We start from the raw sequence: 19,185 nt of genomic DNA, 5'->3' as shown, positions 1-19,185 counted from the left end.
CTACTTCATGTTAAATTGCTTCAGTAACCCATAATGCATAGCACATCTTTTGGATGTGTACATTGCCATACAGTTATAGGAAGAATGGCTCATTACCCAGACTGGTTTGACATAATATAATTTGTTCAAAAGTCAAGTTTGTTTGGAAAGTTTGCTACTGATAGTATACGGATCACCTGGTTTTCAGCGTGATGTGGAAATATTGGAGAGGGTTCAGAGACAAGTGACTAAGACAATACAATATCAGGACTTTGGAATTCTGGTTATGGAGAGAGAGATGAATTGAAAATGTGGATTGTAGAGTTTGGTGGACAGAATGAAAAGGGGTGATATGATAGTCATGTAAGTTAGTGAGAAGATTTTATTGGATTAATTCAGATGAAATTATAAAAAGAGTAGAAGGCGAGAGGGAAAAACCAGTGGCCATCCATGGAAGTTATGTAAGAATGTGGTGAAGGGGAGGGGTGAGGAGTAGATTTTTTACATGGAAATTGTCAGAATGCATTACCAGAATGTGTTGTTAATGCAAGGTGTGTTATGGATTTTAAAATTTGGTATAATAAATATGTTGTCAGTTGAATTAACCTCCCACAATGAGTCTGCCGACTCCATGGAGGGTGCAGTAATAATAATAATAATAAAATTGAAACAAAGAAAATGTACCAGAAAACAAAGGAAAAGATATAGTGTTAAAGTTGGAATCACATCATATCAGAGAACAGTATAAATCCCACATTGTTAATTCCTTGAAAATCCTTCTAGAAGAATTCAGATGTTTTGACTAATAGACATTATTTCAACCTTGGTATCACTTCTGGATCTGGCTCCCACTGATGAGACCTCAAAGTCAAAACTTGTCTGGGTAGTGGCCCTTCCCATAATACACATTATATATGTCTGTAAGTATATGTGCTTTGCATTATGGGATACTAAGGCAATTAATGTGTACTTATTAACCTCCATATACAAGTAGACCTGTCATGAAGTCACTTCATGCACAACCTTTGTTTGCTTACTTGGATAAAAGATTAAACCAAGAATATAATTTTTTTGACATCCTTAATTTATAGTATAAACAACTGAAAAAACTTTCAACACTTATCTCTAATCCAGGGTATTTTAATAATAAGGTGTGACACCTTTTGACTGCTTATATATGGAAAATGACTTTTGCATTACTTCAACCTTAAAATCACTTCTCAGTCTGGCTCCCAGTGATGAGACCTTAATAAAGTTTGAAACTGGTCTGGGTAGTGACCCTTCTCATAATGCATAGTATTATACATATCTCTAAGGATATGTGTTTTGCATTATGGGATACTAAGGCAATTGATGTGAAGTCATTAACCTCTATATAAGTAGCCTAATCATTAAAGCACTTCATGTGCAAATTTTTTTGCTTACACTTGGATAAAGGATTAAACCAAGAATATAATTTCTTGACATCTTTAATTTGTAGTATAACTAAGTGGAAAAAAACTTTCAACACAGTTTAGCTCTCATGTTTTTTTCTGTATTCTTTTAGGATATCTTCCGACTTATTTGCTAGCAACTTTTGATATGCTTTCTTCTTTTCCAGGACTGCTTGTTTAACTTCTTGTATCCACTATGGGATTCTTATATTTCTATCTTTACAGACAACTTCACCACCCTCCATAGCTGAATCAATTATTGTCTTCTTCAGAGTTTATACTGAGACTCCTAGGTTTGGTTCTTATTTTCAATTTGTTTCATTTTTTCTTCGATAATGTTTGTATAGTCGATTCTATAATTTATTGTAGAAGTTGCTCTTTTGTCGAGCTCTTTATAACAACTTAACTATCCTACCAGTCCATCTTCACATAATTGTTGTAATATGCAGCACTCTCTCTCTCTCTCTCTCTCTCAGAGATCAATGTGAAATATGTATACAACTGTTCTTTTCAATGTGATATCCATTTTTATCCTGCTCAGTACTAATTAATGGTCATTTTCAATTTTGAATCCCCTGTACACTCTTGTATCCTGAACCAGCCTTAAGATATCCCTATCAACAATGATGTAGTCAATGAGCTTTTCTTATTTCTTGTATACAGCTTTATATTGAAACATGGGGTTTGTAATGACTAATCTGTGTCCTGAGCAGAAGTCCAGTAAATACTTACCATTATTATTAGCTATGCCTTTTTCTTCAAATTTTCCCAAAATGTTACTATATGCCTGTTGTGATTCATTTCCTACTCTGCTGTTCAGATCTCCAACAAGGACCACTTTTCCATTTTCTTTATGTCAGCTGCCTATTCTAATGATTCAAAAAATTCCTCCACTTCTTCCTTGGATGAACCTTCTTTTGGACAATAGCACAAATAAGTTTCATTGTTCTTGTCCCCATTTTGAAGTTTGCCCACACAACTCTACTTGAAACTGTCTTCCAATCAAGAAGTTTATTTTCATGTTTGGTGTTGAATGTTGTCACTACTCCTTCCTTTGTGTGATCATTATTGCCTGAAAATAACATCCTATACTTATTATTTAATAATATCTCATCTGTTTTTGTCTTCTTTGTCTCTCAGTAATGCCAATTATGGCCACATGGTACTTTTTTCAATTTTTCTGCAAATTCAATTTCCTTTCCATTAATTCTCCTTATATTGATGGCTTCTATCTTCAGTTCTTCTGATGTTGGGTTTATTCTTTTTCTAGATGTTAAGTTGGGGGCCTGTTCCAGTAGCTGACTTTTCACTGTTCACTCTGGTTCCCTCACAAATATAGCAGGGGCCTTTTTTAACCAGGCAAAATCCAAGCTGCCATGAAAATCTCACTGTGTTGTACCATCATGCTAGCAATAAATTTATGTCCAAAGTATCTGTAGTCATGAGAATTTTTTCATATATATAAGTATAAATGTAGTTTGTCCATAGCTTTTGGACACCATTGTAGAAATCATTTGGACTATGGCAAGCCTTTAAAAATGGAAAGAGGTGTGTGTGTCAAGGCTGCATACTTTTGCCAATGATTTTTAACCTATATTTGGAATATAGAGTAAATTTAGCCTTGGAAAACAGTGGTATTGGAAGTACATTTGGTAGCAAAAATATCACTAATTTTAGATTTGCCAATGACATTGACCTGTTAGCAGAGAATAAACATCAGTTTAATCAATTAAGAGACAAATTTTTTAAGGCTGTAGCTTCAAATTATAGGTAGGTCTGTATATCTGGAGTTGTGGTGAAGGTACTGGAGAGATTGGTGAGAAGTAAGATACAGAAATGGGTTGGTAACAGCAGTATTCTCTGTGGTTATCAGCATGGGTTTGTTAAGGGGAGATCATGTTTCACTAACTTATGTATGTCTTTTGACTCCGTGGAGGCCTGAATAATAATAATAATAAGGTGACAAATACCATGGACAGGGAGATGCATATTAGATTTTGCAAAGGCTTTTGATAGACTGCCACATTACAAGCTCTTAAATAAATTGAAACAGATGGGATTGGATAACAGACTTCTGAGCTGGAAAAAAAGAAAGGTCGCTAGTGGCGTGCCACAGGGGTCAAGCCATTGTTGTTCAATTTGTATGTTAAGGACATTAGGATGGTTTTAACCAGTGATATGTTGCAACTAGTTCAATGTCGCAGAGTGCAAGGTTTTGAGATTTGGTAAGCAACAATGGGATGCAAAATATACACTTGGTGGGAAAACTTTAATGGAAGTAGAGGAGATGAAAGGGCTGGGAGTGATGGTGGAAAGGACCTGAAATTCAGGGGCTACATTACACAAGTTGTGAAGATGTCACATCGGATAATGGCAATGATGCAGAGGCCCTGACATGCAGAAATAGAGAGGTTATCATGCCATTGTATATGGCCTTGATCAGACCTCATATGGATGTGTGCACAGATTAGGTCATAGGGTTTTCATGGTGACAAGGATATGTTGGAATGGGTCCAGAGAAGATTCGCAAAGGTGGTCAGTGGTCTTTGGAATGTGCAGTATGAGGACAGATTGAGAGAATGTAAGTTGCAAAGCCTCATGAATAGGAGGAAGAGGAGGGGGGCTATGATTGAGACATATGAGGTGGTCAGGGGTTGTTATTGGGTAGAACAAGAGGCCATTGCTGGAAACTGTATAAGGAGGATGTGAGGAGTAGGTTCTTTGCATGGAGAGTGGTTGGTGAGTGGAATGCATTGCCTGAGTGTGTTGTGGATGTACACATTGAATCAGTTTCAAGCACAGTTGGATGAGCACTGTGTGTACTTCCCACGATGAGTCTCTGACTCTATGGAGGTCAAATAATAATAATAATATGGATAGGAGAGTTGGATATTGCTAAAGTAAGATGGGAAAAGGCTATTGGCACTTCAAGATGAAATACTACAGAAAACTTTTGAAGATATCATGCACAGTACACATAATTATTATTATTATTATTATTGAGGCCTCCATGGAGTCAAAAGACTCATCGTGGGAGGTCCTTCCTAAGAACATAAAGTCTGTCAAGACTCATCGAGGGGAGGAGGTCCCCCCCCCTAAGAAACACAAAAGTCTATCATACCACTCTTTAAACTCATTGACCGTTCTTGCTCCCACCACTCCATCAGGCAATGCATTCCACAGTTCAACCACCCTCAACGCAAAGAAACCACTCCTTACCCTCTTGCTCACAGTTTCCTTTCGTATCTTCCAGGGATGGCCTCTTGTCATCACTCCTTCCCACTGTTCAACCAAGCGAAAGAACTCCCCAGCGTCAACCCTGTAACCACCTCTCAACAGTTTAAAAGTCTCAATCATATCACCTCTCCTTCTTCTTCTATCCACCAAACTCTGCAGTCTACATTCCCTCAGGCGATCCTCATAACTATCCTTGTACAGTCCTGAAACCATCTTTGTCATCCGTCTTTGTATCCTTTCCACAGTTAATTTATCCCCTTCAAATCCTGGGGACCAAATCTGAGAACAATAGTCCAAGTGTGGTCTGATCAGAGACTTATACAGCGGAATGACTCTCATCTCTGCAGGTCAGTGTCCTTCTCATAATTGCACCAATCCTCTGTGTTACCTTTACCACCTTTGCAATATGTCCCCTAAACTTCAGGTTTCTATCAATCATCAACCCCAGATCTCTTGTCTCCCCTACTTCCTCCAGTATAACTCTTCCCATAGAGTATGCAGCATCCAATCGATGTTTCCCAAACCTCAAGACCTTACATTTTGTTGCATTAAACTGACACCCCCATTCATTTGCCCATCTATCTAGCTTATTTAAATCCTCTTGCAGGGCTACCACATCTGCACTATTACTAATAATCCTTCCCAGCTTCGCATCATCTGCAAACAGCTGAATATCCCCTTGCAATCCACTGGCAATGTCATTGATATAAAGGTTAAACAATATAGGTCCTAGTACTGGTCCCTGTGGGACCCCACTTGTAACCCTCTGCCTCCTTGAAACTGCTCCACCATACACAACTCTCTGATACCTATCAGACAGCCAATCCTGAATCCTGTTGACCAATCTGACATCCAGACCCATATGCTGCAACTTAAATATGAGCTTATCATGTGGCACCCTGTCAAATGCCTTTGCTAAGTCTAAGAAAATTGCAGTATATGCCTTTCCCTCATCTAATGTTCTTGTAACTTTATTATAAAAGGCTAGCATATTGCTAAAACAAGAGCGCCCTTTCACAAATCCATGTTGACTCTCACAGATAACATTACCCTCATCTGCCCAATGCTGTATACAGTCCCTCACTACTTTCTCCAAGATCTTAACAACTACTGATGACACACAGACTGGCCTATAATTAGACACTTCCAGTCTGTTACCACCCCTATGCAATGGCACTATCTTACCTTCCTTCCATTCCCTGGGCACCTTTGCCAAAGCCAGACTTTCATTGAAAAGCCAGGTTAAAGGCACTGTCAGTTCCCTAGCACATTCTCTCAAAACTTGGGGTGAAATACCATCCAGTCCCACAGCTTTACTGACATCCAGAGTACTCAGTATCTGAGTACTCTGGATGTCAGTCTCCTCCTGTACTTCTAAACCTCAAACCAGCCCTATCCCGCTAGCATTAAAACTGACTCCTCTAGGATGAAATACTCCAATAAAGTGTTCATTGAACAATTCCACTATGTCCTCTGCATCATCACTCTATTCCCATTTTTATCCCACAATATCATTCTTCCACAGTCATTTCTCCTCCTACTGGCCACATAGCTAAAAAATTCGCTAGGATTTTCTTTGGATCTTAGGGCCAATCTCCTCTCATATTCCAGTTTTGCTTTCCTTACCACACTAGTCACTCTTCTGGCTTGTGTCTTATATTCTTCATGCATCTTCTCTTCACCTGTTTCCTTATATCTCTTCCATAGCCTCTTTTTTGCATGCAATTCCTGTTTAATATTGTTTGTCATCCACTTTACTCCAAATTGTGTCCTCTTCTTCACTCGTGGTATACAACTTACCATTGATGCAAACAAATATTCTTTCACAATTTCCTACACACTAATGATATCCCGGCCTTCCAATTCCTCCCTCCATGAAACTTCCCAAAGTTGACGTCTAAGACTATTATAATCACCTGCATTATAATTCCACATAAGTTCCCGTCTCTTTGATACTCTTGCATATCTATTCATTTTCCAAGTCAAAACCATATGGTCACTCTCTCCAACTGGTGGGAGAGATGTCAACTCGGTTATTATCAACTCTTCTGATGCTATAACCAAATCTAAAACTCTTGAACCTCTTGTTCCCTCTGTTACATGTTGCCTAAGACATTTGTCCCTCAAGAATTCTAGAAATTCCATTCCCCTATTGCTACATGCATTTTCCTCTCTCCAATTTATACTACTGTAGTTAAAATCTCCCACAACAATCATTCTTCTTGCACTTGCAAACTTAGCTGTCTAAACATCTCCTGGTCCCCATCCTCTGTGCTCCTGGGTCTGTAGCAACTCCCCACTAAATATCCTGTCTTGCCTACCTCTACCTCATACCATACGCTCTCAAAATCATTTGTCTCACTTCCTTCCAAAGCCTCTGCTCTTAGAGGACATAGGTCATCACTTATCATAAGCAGTACCCCACCACCATGCTTTCCCCTCCTATCCTGACGAAAAATGCTATACCCAGCGACTTCTATTCTTGTTGTTATATCCCCTTCTGTCAACCATGTCTCAGTGATCGCAATAATTTTTGGCCAGGCTGATGCTATCTGTGCCACCAATTCCTCTCCCTTATTCCAGATACTCCTGGCATTAGTATAAAGCATATAAATGCCATTGTTTCTATACCCAGCATTATCCCTTCTAGACTCCACTGGGCTCGGTGTTACCTGACATTGTCTCCCTTCTCCCAAGTATCCATTCCCACAAGAGGCCACCCCTGCTATCATCCTCCCTGGGACACTGACTCGTTCAGAACAGCAATCTCTCCAGATGCCTACGTCCTTCCTCGTTCAAATGTAAACGGTCTCTCGCATACAATTCCTGTTATGCAAACTAAAAGATGAAAACTAATAACAAACTAAAAGATGCCAAAAACATCTCCAATGGCTGTGTAGTGTGACTAGATCAGAGTGTTTATCTAAAATAACACTAGAGAGATTGACCTCTATAGTGTTATTATATTTTATATATATATATATATATATATACGGTGTTATTATATATTTATAGTGTTCTCTGGTTAAAAAAGGGAAAAAAAAACAGAAGTGACTTAGAATCACCTGGATAGATAATATTAGAGAATGTACTAATTCTTCATTCTCCACTTTAAGGGGATCCCAACACAGAAACACATTGAGGCACTAAAGACTGTAATCTTTAGTGCTTCAGTGGTCTACGTAGACTATGGGTGAAGAAGTATCAAAACTGTGAGTGATATAAAAAAGTTACTTTCTCATACCTCAACCTGGATCACTCTAGCATCTGGGTCTCTAGAAGTCTGTTTTGCTGAGCACCAAAACTCCTCATTCCATGCTATAGCTCTAAGCTCTATCCAAAGTTTGTCATAATCACCAGTAGCACTTCTCCTCCCTTCTTGTCCTTTCTATCCTCGCAAAAAACACTGTACCCTTCCATTTCTATTCAGATTAGGATATCTTCTTTTTCAACCATGTTTCAATTATTCCAATGATTTTGAGGTGAATAAACTCAATCATCAAAACCATTTCATTTCCCTTATTTCTGATATTCCTGGCATTTGTAAATAAACATAGACCTAAAAGTGAACGGCTTTAACCAGTTCTATCCCAGCCACTTGTTGGTTGTGATTTCCCCACCACACCTGCCCTTGTCCAATCACCTTTATCACTGCTTACCACATATATCTGCTTAGTCTCAACGTCCCCACTCACATCCCATTCTATTCCATTTCTATGGTGATCACCCCCTTTACATACATTCACTATGACTTCCAACATCCACTTTCCCATGCCAGGTCTGAGATCCCTGTCTAGGTCTCCCTGTTCTTTTTGCATTCCTATTCTCCCTCTCTCACACCACCATTGTTTCCATTGCTAAGCACTGTCTCTTCAATACTACTCTCCTGATCTTTCACTTCTTATCTCTTGCTTGCATTACACTGCACTTTCATCTAGCAACAGTTTTTCCAGTTTGCTCACTCCAAAGCCATTCAAATAAATCCATCGCATCTGTATAATCCTATTCTTCCCTTAAATACATGCCATACATCCACAAACTGTGCACTCCCTTTTTCTTACACAGTCCCACTAGTATATGATTTATGCTCTCTGTCTCAATATTAATGATACTCATGTTATTACTATTTAGCAATCAGTGATAATGCAATATGATATGGGTAACCAAAAGATTAAATTAATCATTTTTTTTATCACTATTGAAGTGATTAAAGTGTTGCAAAGGAATGTAGTCAAGTTTCTGAAGAGTGCTAAGAAAACAGTGTTCTTTAATTTGTATTTTGTAGTTTTTAAGTGCTTTTTATGTCAGACTAGATAGAGGCATTGTTCTGTAGTGGTGTCATCTGAATTTTGTTGATTTGGATTGTTATTGTTTGGTTTCCCATGGTGTTTATAAAGAAGAATAATATCCTTAGGGAAGCATGTAATAGCAGCAAGGAAAGTTTAAACTTCAAATTAGTTTTGGACTGGATTTTTCTCAGTGGACATGATGTAAAAATTTTTATGTGTATGCACTAAATAATAATAATAATATCCCATGGAGTCAAAGACTCATCTAGGAGGTCCTTTTGTCATACACACAGCTCATTATACAGTTCCTTAAACACATAAAAATTCTCTGCCAACACCACACTCTCAGGCAAGGCATTTCAATCATTCACAACTCTGCATGCATAAAACCTGCTTTTCACTCCCCTGCTCATACCCTCCTTTTATAGCTTCCAGGGATGTCCTCTGGTTCTCCCTGATCTCCTACTGTTTGATGTAAAAACCTATCCAACATTGAATTGAAACAATCTGAAGGCGCTGGGCATTGATCCCAGTACCTCTCGCATGCTAAGCAAGTGCTCTACCATCTGAGCTACACTCCTTGCCATATGAAAAGTACAAACTGTTAAGTTCAATATTTCTTATTTCTTTCCAAATTTCTGTTGTATGGATAAGAATTTAAAAGTGAAATAACAGAAGGCATGACTAGCATGTTTCTGCTTCCTACAGGCAAGAGAAAACTCCTATTGGCAAAAATTATAATCAAATGACAAACCTAATTGGGAACTAATTTGTTCTGGAAATGTGTAGATCGATGGATAATAATGCTTTTCCTAACCATGTGGCCTCTCTGACATTGCTTTACATTTCAGATAAGGTAAGGTACAGTAGTGGGTCCCAAATTTTCGGGTCTCAGGATCCTTTTACACTCTAAAAAATTTATTGACTATCTCAAAGAGCTTTTATTTATGTAAGTTATACTATTAATGTTTACCAAATTAAGTTGACTGAGAAAATTTTAAAATATGAATCAATTTAAAAAGAACAAATTCATGACATTTTAAGCATAATGTATTTATTATATAAACCAAGTGGATATTAAATCCAGCATTATTTCAAAACTGAATGTAGAAACTATGAAAGTTTCATACGAAATTTGACCACAGAGCTTATGGGAATACACCTGCTGGCATTTACAAGTTACCCTAGCAAGCGATCATGTTTGCTATAAGGTCTGCTCTAGGGCAACTTGTAAATGCTGGCAAGTGTATTCCCATAAGCTTTCTGGTCAAATTTCATATGAAACTTTCATAGTTTCTACATTCAGCTTTGAAATAATGCTAGATTTAATATCCACTTGATTTATATAATTTTGCATCGCCGAACTGAAGCCTTTTGGCTTTTTATTTTAGTAAATAATGTATTTTTTTTCCAAAACAAAACAAAAAATAAACAAAAAAAATTTAGAAAGATTGGCATTGTTTTTCATTTTTGTCATTCTCTTTAATGTCTGACTTAATCTATCTATTGCTATATGTTGTTTTGGTTGAATTATATGAAGAAAACTCCACTCTACACCCGTGAGAGAAGGAGAAAGAAAAAGGCAAATAATTTAGTATTATTATGAAAATAGTTTTAACCTAATGGATCCCCTTTAAAGAGTTTAATTGTAATCCTTGTAATTGAACTATTCTTCTTTATGAAAGATGGTATTATATCTCTAGCTTGGGGTGGCATTGGTACATTTTTTGTTGAAACATCAGAAGCGCACATGTGGAGACCATAAAATATGTTGAATTTCTGCATAGACCAGTGAAAAACATTGTGATTCTGTCTTCATTAGTTTACAAAATACTGATCTCTATTAATTCTGCTTTACATATTATACATTAATGAGCTTGGCCTTTAGGTAAATTTAATCATCATATACTACTTATCAATATTAAGAGATATTACAATTTTTTTTTTAAAATCTAGATTGGTGTTCCACTTGGAGATGGTAATATCACCAACAAAAAAGTAGCAAATATTGGTGATGTATGCGAATCCATGAAACAACAGTTGTTAATCTTAGTGGAATGGGCTAAATATATTCCGTCTTTTCTTGAACTTCCACTTGATGACCAGGTAAACAAATGCTTTTGAAAATTTTTAGAATTCATTGACAAAAGTTTAGTAAATGATTCTGATTTCAATTTTAATATGTAAAAATGGAGCAGTTATCCAGTCTCTCTCATGTATAGGTGGCACTGTTGCGTGCTCATGCTGGTGAGCATCTGTTACTTGGTCTTGCCCGACGTTCCATGCATATTAAAGATGTTTTGCTACTTGGTAATGACTTTATAATTCCACGTCATTCTTCAGAAGTGGAAATTAGTAGAATAGGAAGCAGAATTATGGATGAATTAATAGGAACATTACGAGAAGTCAACATTGATGATACAGAGTTTGCTTGCCTTAAAGCTATTGTTTTCTTTGATCCATGTAAGTAAAAGCACAATTTTATATTTATTTAATGAAATGATAGGCCTACAATGGTTTTATTCTCTTAAATATTTTATCTGATCTCTATTAATTCTTACACAATAGAAAAAAATGTATTAATTTTTTTTCCTCTACCCAGTAGAGATTTTTCACAATGTCATCTTTTGTTTTATCCAGTTGATTCATTTTCATGCATAATATTGATATAACATGATGGGTGAATGCAAACTTGTAGATCGTACATAAAGGAAGATGTTTTGGTGGATGGCTGTGATTGTGCAAGTGAATGGCAGTTGAAAATAGGATTTGAGGGGTGGGGGTGAGCAGAGAGAGAGAGAGAGCTGGTAAGAAAGGAAATGGAACACATGAATGAAGAGTTAGTTGAGGAAGGTAAATGAAGAGACTAGAGAAGTTAATCACTGTCAGAAAAATGCAAGTAGGTGTAAGACAGCAAAGCAAAGAAGGCGGCAAGAGAATGGGAAAGAAAAGAAATAGGAAAAAGTCAAGAAAATTTGGGAGCAAGGTCTAGATATGAAAGAAAAGAGGGAAGGTGGGAGAGGAAGTAGAAAGGATCAGGATTCTAGTGAGAGAGGAATGAATAAAGCTGTAAGGAGTGTGATATGTGGAGATTTGATGATTTGGGTGTGCAAAGTAGAATATTAGAGAAATGCATGCCTGAAGGAACAACAGAATGTAACAGAGGCAATAAAGCCAGATGAAAACATGAAGAGACGATTGGCACGAATTACCTGAGAAGTAGTTTGAATTGTATAGCAAGAGATTTTAGAATGATGTTGGGGATTCTGCAGCAGAAATGTGTGAAAGGGGTGATAGCAAGTGTGTTGTTGCCTTGGTATGATGATGAATAAGAATGAATATCAAATCAGATAATGAATATCAATGACCATTGATAATGAATGAGGCTAATAAAGACTGTGTAGGAAGAGAGATGCTTGGAGTACATTTGAGGATAGAAGTAAGCAGTATGCTAGAAGTGCAAACGTCTAGCATACAGAATTTGATTATATTTGAAAACAGAAGGACATAGGCATTTGGAGAAAGCATTGATTTTTGGACAAGTTAAGTGAATTAGAGCAAGGAAACTAGAATTACAAGGATGGAAGGTAGAAGGGATAGACTCATGTGGGGACAGTGGCAAGAAATGAGAGGGTGTATGCTATATTACAGAGTAATAATAGCTATGTAAATATTGATAATGCACTGATTTTTCTGTGTATAAATGCTAGGAATTTTAGAAATAAAGGAAATGAGTTTGTAGTGTTAATTGACTCAGTCTCTCTAAAGATTGTTGGTATCAGTGAAACTTAGTTGATTGAGGAGGATGTTCTAACAGGGATAGAAATCAAAGGGTATAGCATATTTTGGAAGGATAAGGAAGATATTCAGGATGGTGGAGTGTTACTTGTGGTAAGAGATGAATTTTGCCCTCTCAGGATAGAGAATCAGAGAGGAAATGACACTAATGGCTCTGAGAGTATATGGTATAAGGTAGGATGAGATAATAGACCAAGAATACAGATGGTAGTGAATAGGAAATATTTAGGTAAATTAGTTTGACAAGTGCAAAGTGAGTGATCATTATAGGGGACTTCAACTATAGTAACATAAACTGGACGGAAAAAGCAGCATAATAATAAGGAAACTGTATTTTTGGAATTCTTCAGGGACACATATCTTAGGCAGCATGTGGTAGAGGGAACATAAAAATCAAGAGTTGTTGGACTTCATCACAGAATCAGAGGAGCTGATTGTGACTGATATGTCATACTTGTTCCCATTTGGTGAGAGTGGCCATGTAATCTTGATTTGGAGGATCAATAAGCATGCAGAAGTATCAAGGTACAAGGAATTTAGGTGAAATCATAAGGCAGGCAAACTACAATAAACTTATAAACTAGCTTAATTTGAAGGAAGAGAGATGAGTAGTATGTATAAGATAGCTGAGAAAAAAATTGTTAACAGCAAATTGTATACCGAGTGAAAAACATAGTGATTTGGAGCAAAGAGGATGACTAGGGAAATCAAACAAGAATAACAAATGAAAGAGAGGTTATATGGAAGACAAATAGAGGTGGAGAACAGTGCATGAGGAATATGAGCCTCAGGCTACAAAGATAGTAATAAGGAGAGATGTATTAGAATAAGAGAGGAAACTGTTGCTGCAATCTAAGGAGGGTTGTTTTTCACTGTGACCAGTAGGAGGAAAAATGATTGTGGATGAATTACTTTGTGCAATGAAAATGTAATGTGGGTAACCACAGCAGAGATGACATTGCTGAGCTATTTAATGATCACACTATTAGGGTGTTCCATCCTGGTCAAGCTGGATTTATTCTTAGGAGAAGGAGATGTGAAGGACTAGAAGTGAATGAAGAGGATGTCTTCTGAACACTGAGCACTGTAGATATCAGTAAGATGGGACATCAGATGGAATTTCAACACATTTTAAGGGCATATGCTGAGGAACAACTGATGGTGCCTTTAGCCTGCCAATTTAATAAAAGTCTTGTAGTAGGGGGCAAGTTCCTGAGGTGTGGAAAGAGGGTAAGATGGCAGAAGAATAGAGGTATTAAACTGTAGACCAGTTTGTATTTCTTCTGTGGTTAAGATTTTGGAAAAATTGGTAAGAACTCACATACAGTATTGGGCAAAATTATTTATGCAGTGCGATATCAGTTTGTTAAGGGGAATTCTTGTTAGCCATCTGGTTGCCTTTTATAATAGAGCAACATGAGCAGTTGATAAGGATAAGTATACACTGTCTCTTTGCAAAGATTTGATACAGCAATACAAGTTTTTTTTTTTTAGTTGCAGCTTAGGTTTGGATATCCAGTTAATGGATTAGATTGGTAGCTGGCATTCTGATAGATATGAGTGTTGTATATGGAGGTGTAATATCAGGGAGTAAGAAAGTTCCATAGGATTCAGTACTGGGAATATTACTGTTCAGTCTTGGTCAATGATATTGTTACTGGATTACAGAGATATATTCAATTGTTTGAATGATGTGAATCTTGGGAGGGTTATTAGTAATAGCGCTGATGTATTTTGCTCTTCAAGAGGATTTGAATAAGGAAAGGTGAGCGAATAAATGGGAATATCAGTTCAATGCAGCTGAATATAGTTTTTGAAATTTGGGATCCACAAATGGGATGCTTTATACTCACTTGGTGGAGTTATACTGGAAGAGACGGAGGAAGAATGGATGTTGGGATGATTATAGATAGAAATTTGGAAGTTCATAGGATATTGCAATGTTGTGAAGCAATTACTTACTAATAATGAACACTTTCTAAAGTATCTGAAAGTGAAATGTAAAAGTAAAAATTTATCTGAACTAGGAGCTTAAACGGCCATGCATCAAGTCAATGGAGACTGTTTAGTGATTTCTCTAGTAGAAGTCTGGAGTTCATCTCCTTTGCAATAACTGTATACTATCTGATCAAAATATCTGGATATCTTCTCATCCCAGCAGTAATATGGATTTGGTTCACCCTTTACTACTGTAACAACCTTCAATCTTATGGGAAAGCTTTCCACTAGATTTTGGTACATTGCTGCAATAATTTCCTTCCATTTTTCCAGAAGAGCATTAGTGAGGTTGTTTACTGATGTCAGGAAATTCAGCCTGTCTTGCAATCTATTGTATTCCAGTTTATCTCAGAGGTTTTGGGGTTGAGATCAAGATTGTGCAGGTCAATCAAATTCTTGAACATCCATCTCATCAAACCTGTACAGACCTCACTTTGTGGATAGGCATTGTTGTGTTGATCCTGGATGGTTAAGATGAAGTTGGAAGCACATTGCTTAGAACGTCATTATATGCCATAGTGTTAAGATTCTGCTGTGCTTAGACATCCACTAGTTCCATCACTGGAACTAGTAGTCAAAATCAAGAAAAACAGCCCCACAAACCAAGGGCTCGACAAATACTCACTCATGGCAAGTAGATTTTGTTAACTGATGAGTGTGTGGAACTGCTACTGACTTGTTGGAATGTATCATTAAAAAATTTGGGATCTTAGGCAAGTACATTTTTTGTGTGGTGAGTAGGGTTTTACATAATTTGTCAATCCCTGTCCCAGACCATGATGCCTCTTCCACCAAACTTTGCAGTTGGCATAACACATTTGGGCAGGTAGCTTTCCCCTGGCATTCACCAGACTTGTCCTTCAGATTGCCAGATGATGAAGCATGATTCATCATTCCAGAGAATACTCAACATTTGAATACTGGAGCAGTGGTCTTGAAGAGGCAGCCTGATACCAAGTTCCAACACATTCAACATTTCATTGATCCATAGTTTTATATGATCTACTTCATATACAACTGGGATTAAAGAAGTAGCTTGTAAAAGCTTTAAGAAGGTGTAGATTGTTTTGAGTATCTGTAATTTAAATTTCCTGCTTTTCAGAAGCAGAACTTAAAGAAGGGAGTCTTGTAGATTTTCAGATAAAGAATTTGACTTTGAATGAACAGTTCAAAAAGAACAATGAAGACTGTTGAAAGGAATTATGACCTAACCTTGATTTAAAGAAGTTAACACATTTTTAGGAAGCAAGGACCCAAATTACCAACATATTGTGAACAATACTTAACAAATTTGGTTGTGGGTGGAAACAAACATGTTACAATATGCCCAAATTCATTTCTTACATAATGAGAGAGATAGAGAAAGAACACATGCCTTGAAATCAGAAGGAGAGAAAGATAGTACAATTTCATAAAGGGGGAGGATTTAAAATAATTGGGCTGAGCTGAGTTTGTAGTTTGGGAATAGTGGTTAACCATGTTGGCAAATGTTAAATTACAAGAATGGGATTGACAAAAACCAATCTCCACATGGATTTGTTAAAGGGCAGTCTGATTTCAGTAATCTGGTTATCTTTTACAGCTGGTTGATAACTGTATTGAACAGAAGATGCATGTGCAATAATTGTTTTTGATTATGCAAATACATTTGATAGAATAACACATCATAAATTGATAGTTAAATTGACAGAAATCAGAATAGAAAATAGATTCATGACTTGAATATAGCAATAACTATGTATACAGGGTGGCTGTAATTAAAGAGGAGGTGTTTAATCCCCTGTAGAAAAAAATGTATCGGACGAAATTAAACAAAACATGGTGTAAGCACATTCTGGAACATGGGGTTTTTACAGGGTAATCGCCAGATTCAATTGCACCCTGAGGCAGACAATTAATTATTGCTCATGATGGATTATAAGACAAAAATATAAGAACATCTCCAATTGCCATTTTGTTTTTATTACAAGAAAAACATTAATGCAAAATGATTACATAATAATATTAATTAAATGTTTGCTCTATGGGGATATCCCAAAATAAAACTGTTTATAAGCTCTTATAAATTTAAATTATAAACTATGTCTATTTCTATCGATATAATTGCTAGACCAACCAATGTTTCTTGGTCATTGCTGTTTGCAAATAATTTTTAATCAGTTTAAGCTTGAAAAACTTCTTTCCGCACTTGCTACGCTAACAGGAATTGTTAGGTTAGCTACGGTGCCTACTGCAATATGGCTCAACGTGCACCATTATTAAGCCGCACCGTGAGGCAGGCTGCCTCTATGCTACACCCTGTCGATGGTACTGGGTTTTTACTTACAGAAGATAAAAAATAGTACAAAATTCTGCTATTAGGGGACATTTGATGGTTTGGGATTAATTAAACAGTAATGGCTATAAGAGACACAACAAATCAATTTTTTTTGTTCCTATAATTTACAGATATGTCCTCCTTTCAGATGTTCTAAGAACTGCATTCCATGAAGGACATTTTCTACAGTGGAATGCAACAGATCTGCCTTACATGCTATCTTTCAAGTTTATTCTATCTTTCAAGTTTGCTAAATTTACTCCTGGGTTCCAAGAAACAAAGAAGCTGTGGAAAGAGTGCAAAGAAGAGTTACAAAGATTATATCCAGATTATGGGATTTAGATTATGAGGACAGAGACTGCGAGCATGTGGACTTTCTCACTAACAGGAGAAAGTCTTGTTAATCTCTTTATAGACTTCTGTCATATCACAGGGGTGATATCATAGAGGTCTATAAACTTTTGAATGGGTGTTATAGGATGTTGTCTAATGAAATTTTTCGTTATATTTAAAGTGGGGAGAGAACATGATGGCATCCATGGAAGTTAAGTTTGTTCACAGGCAAGAAAGGGGTAAAAGCTAGGTTTTTCTCTCATAGAGAAGTGAGTGGGTGGAATAGTTTGCCTTTAGGGGGTATTGAGTGCATATAGTGTGAATGATTTTAAGAGAATGTATGAAATTTGGTTTGGGTGATTTACAGCCTCCGTTGATGAGGTCCTTGAATCCCTAGTGGTCTCAGAGAATCATCATCATCATCAAATTCCTGACATGTACCCTCAAGGGGTGTACAGGATATTATAGTACTACACGAAAAATTTACATCATTACTAACTTCCTATCTACAATTTTCCTCCAGATCAGACTCCATTATTATCAGATCTTATATTTCTGTTGTCCAAGGCACTTTGTACCGTATCAATCCACCTATATCTTGGTCTTCCTCTGGGTGTTTTCCTGCCAACCTGGCAGAGAATATTTGTTTTGCCAATCTTTCCTCACACATTGTTTAAATGACCATACCACCTGAGATTAGCTCTGCTAACGCATTCCTGGATGCTGACAATGTCAAGTTCTTTCCTAATATCCTAGTTTTTAATATGATATTGCCATTGATGCCATCTGTTCACACCTCTAATCATTCTCAGGATTCTCATATCTGTGGTCTCTAGTCTTTCGTCAAGTGTTTTACTTCTGACCTAGCTCCATAAGTTAAAACTGGTTTGAACAGTCTCTTGTGTACAGCTAATTTAGTGTTCCGACTAATTTCTCTCTCATTGCATATGAATTTATTCAATTGACTTCCTACTATACCAGCTTTATTGAGTCTGTTCTCTATTTCCATATTTAATTTACCATCTTCACTAAAAATCGTGCCTAAGTAAGTGAAATGTTTTACTTGTTTGACAGGCTCTTCGTTCACAACGCAGTTGACATTTTCAACGATTCTGCCTATTTTCATTGTCTTTGTCTTTTTATTGCTGACCTTCATACCATATCTATGACAACAGTTATTCAATTTAGTCAAGGAATCTTGCAGACTCATGGCAGATTTATTTAAAAGTATAGCATCGTCCGCATAAAGCAAAGAACTGACATTAACATCTCCAATTTTGATATCATGTTTAATACCACTTTCCTTCATAATGTGATCCAATGTAGATAATGAATAACAGAGGGGATAATGTACATCCTTGTCTCACACCAGATTTAATTAAACCATCTTCCTGTACTTCCTTCAATTCTAACTGCAGACTTACAACTCAAATACAGACTAAGTATTGCTTGATATAATGCCCCATTGACACCATATAACTGTAGCGTATTGAATAGTTTATCTCTTGGCATATGCCTTTTCCAGATCTACAAAGCTCAAATAGAGATCTTCGTTATATTCCCATGATTTCTCCACTATTTGTCGTAAAGTGAAGATCTGATCCTGACAGCTTCTATTTGGCCTGAATCCAGCTTGTTCTTCACCAAGCTTTTCTTCTACAATTCTTCTCAACCGTTTCTCAAGTCCACTTGTATATATCTTACCAGGAACACTCAGTAGGGAAATACCTCTGTAATTCTCACATTCAGTTTTATTTCATTTTTAATATGGGTACTATGAGAACTCTACTCCAATCATCGG

General features: G+C 36.8%; 1 protein-coding gene across 4 annotated transcripts in view; it reads left to right on the top strand.

Annotated features, from left to right (window-relative positions):
- Positions 1-19,185, top strand: part of LOC150096605 (hepatocyte nuclear factor 4-gamma-like) — a 283,786-nt gene that overhangs the window by 237,916 nt on the left and 26,685 nt on the right. For all 4 annotated transcript variants that reach the window (XM_090408547.1, XM_090408546.1, XM_090408545.1 and 1 more), the window contains exons 4-5: positions 10,895-11,044; positions 11,161-11,401. In XM_090408547.1, the coding sequence (XP_090264673.1) occupies positions 10,895-11,044; positions 11,161-11,401 (391 nt within the window). The remainder of the gene's footprint in view (positions 1-10,894; positions 11,045-11,160; positions 11,402-19,185) is intronic.

Source organism: Typopeltis vanoorti, chromosome 18 (genome assembly GCF_054136105.1).
Source record: "Typopeltis vanoorti isolate ZY-2024b chromosome 18, IOZ_Tvanoo_1.0, whole genome shotgun sequence".
In the NCBI taxonomy this organism is placed as follows: Eukaryota; Metazoa; Arthropoda; class Arachnida; order Uropygi; family Thelyphonidae; genus Typopeltis; species Typopeltis vanoorti.
The sequence above is the reverse complement of the archived record's forward strand: the minus strand, read 5'-3'. Positions and strand labels throughout refer to the sequence as shown.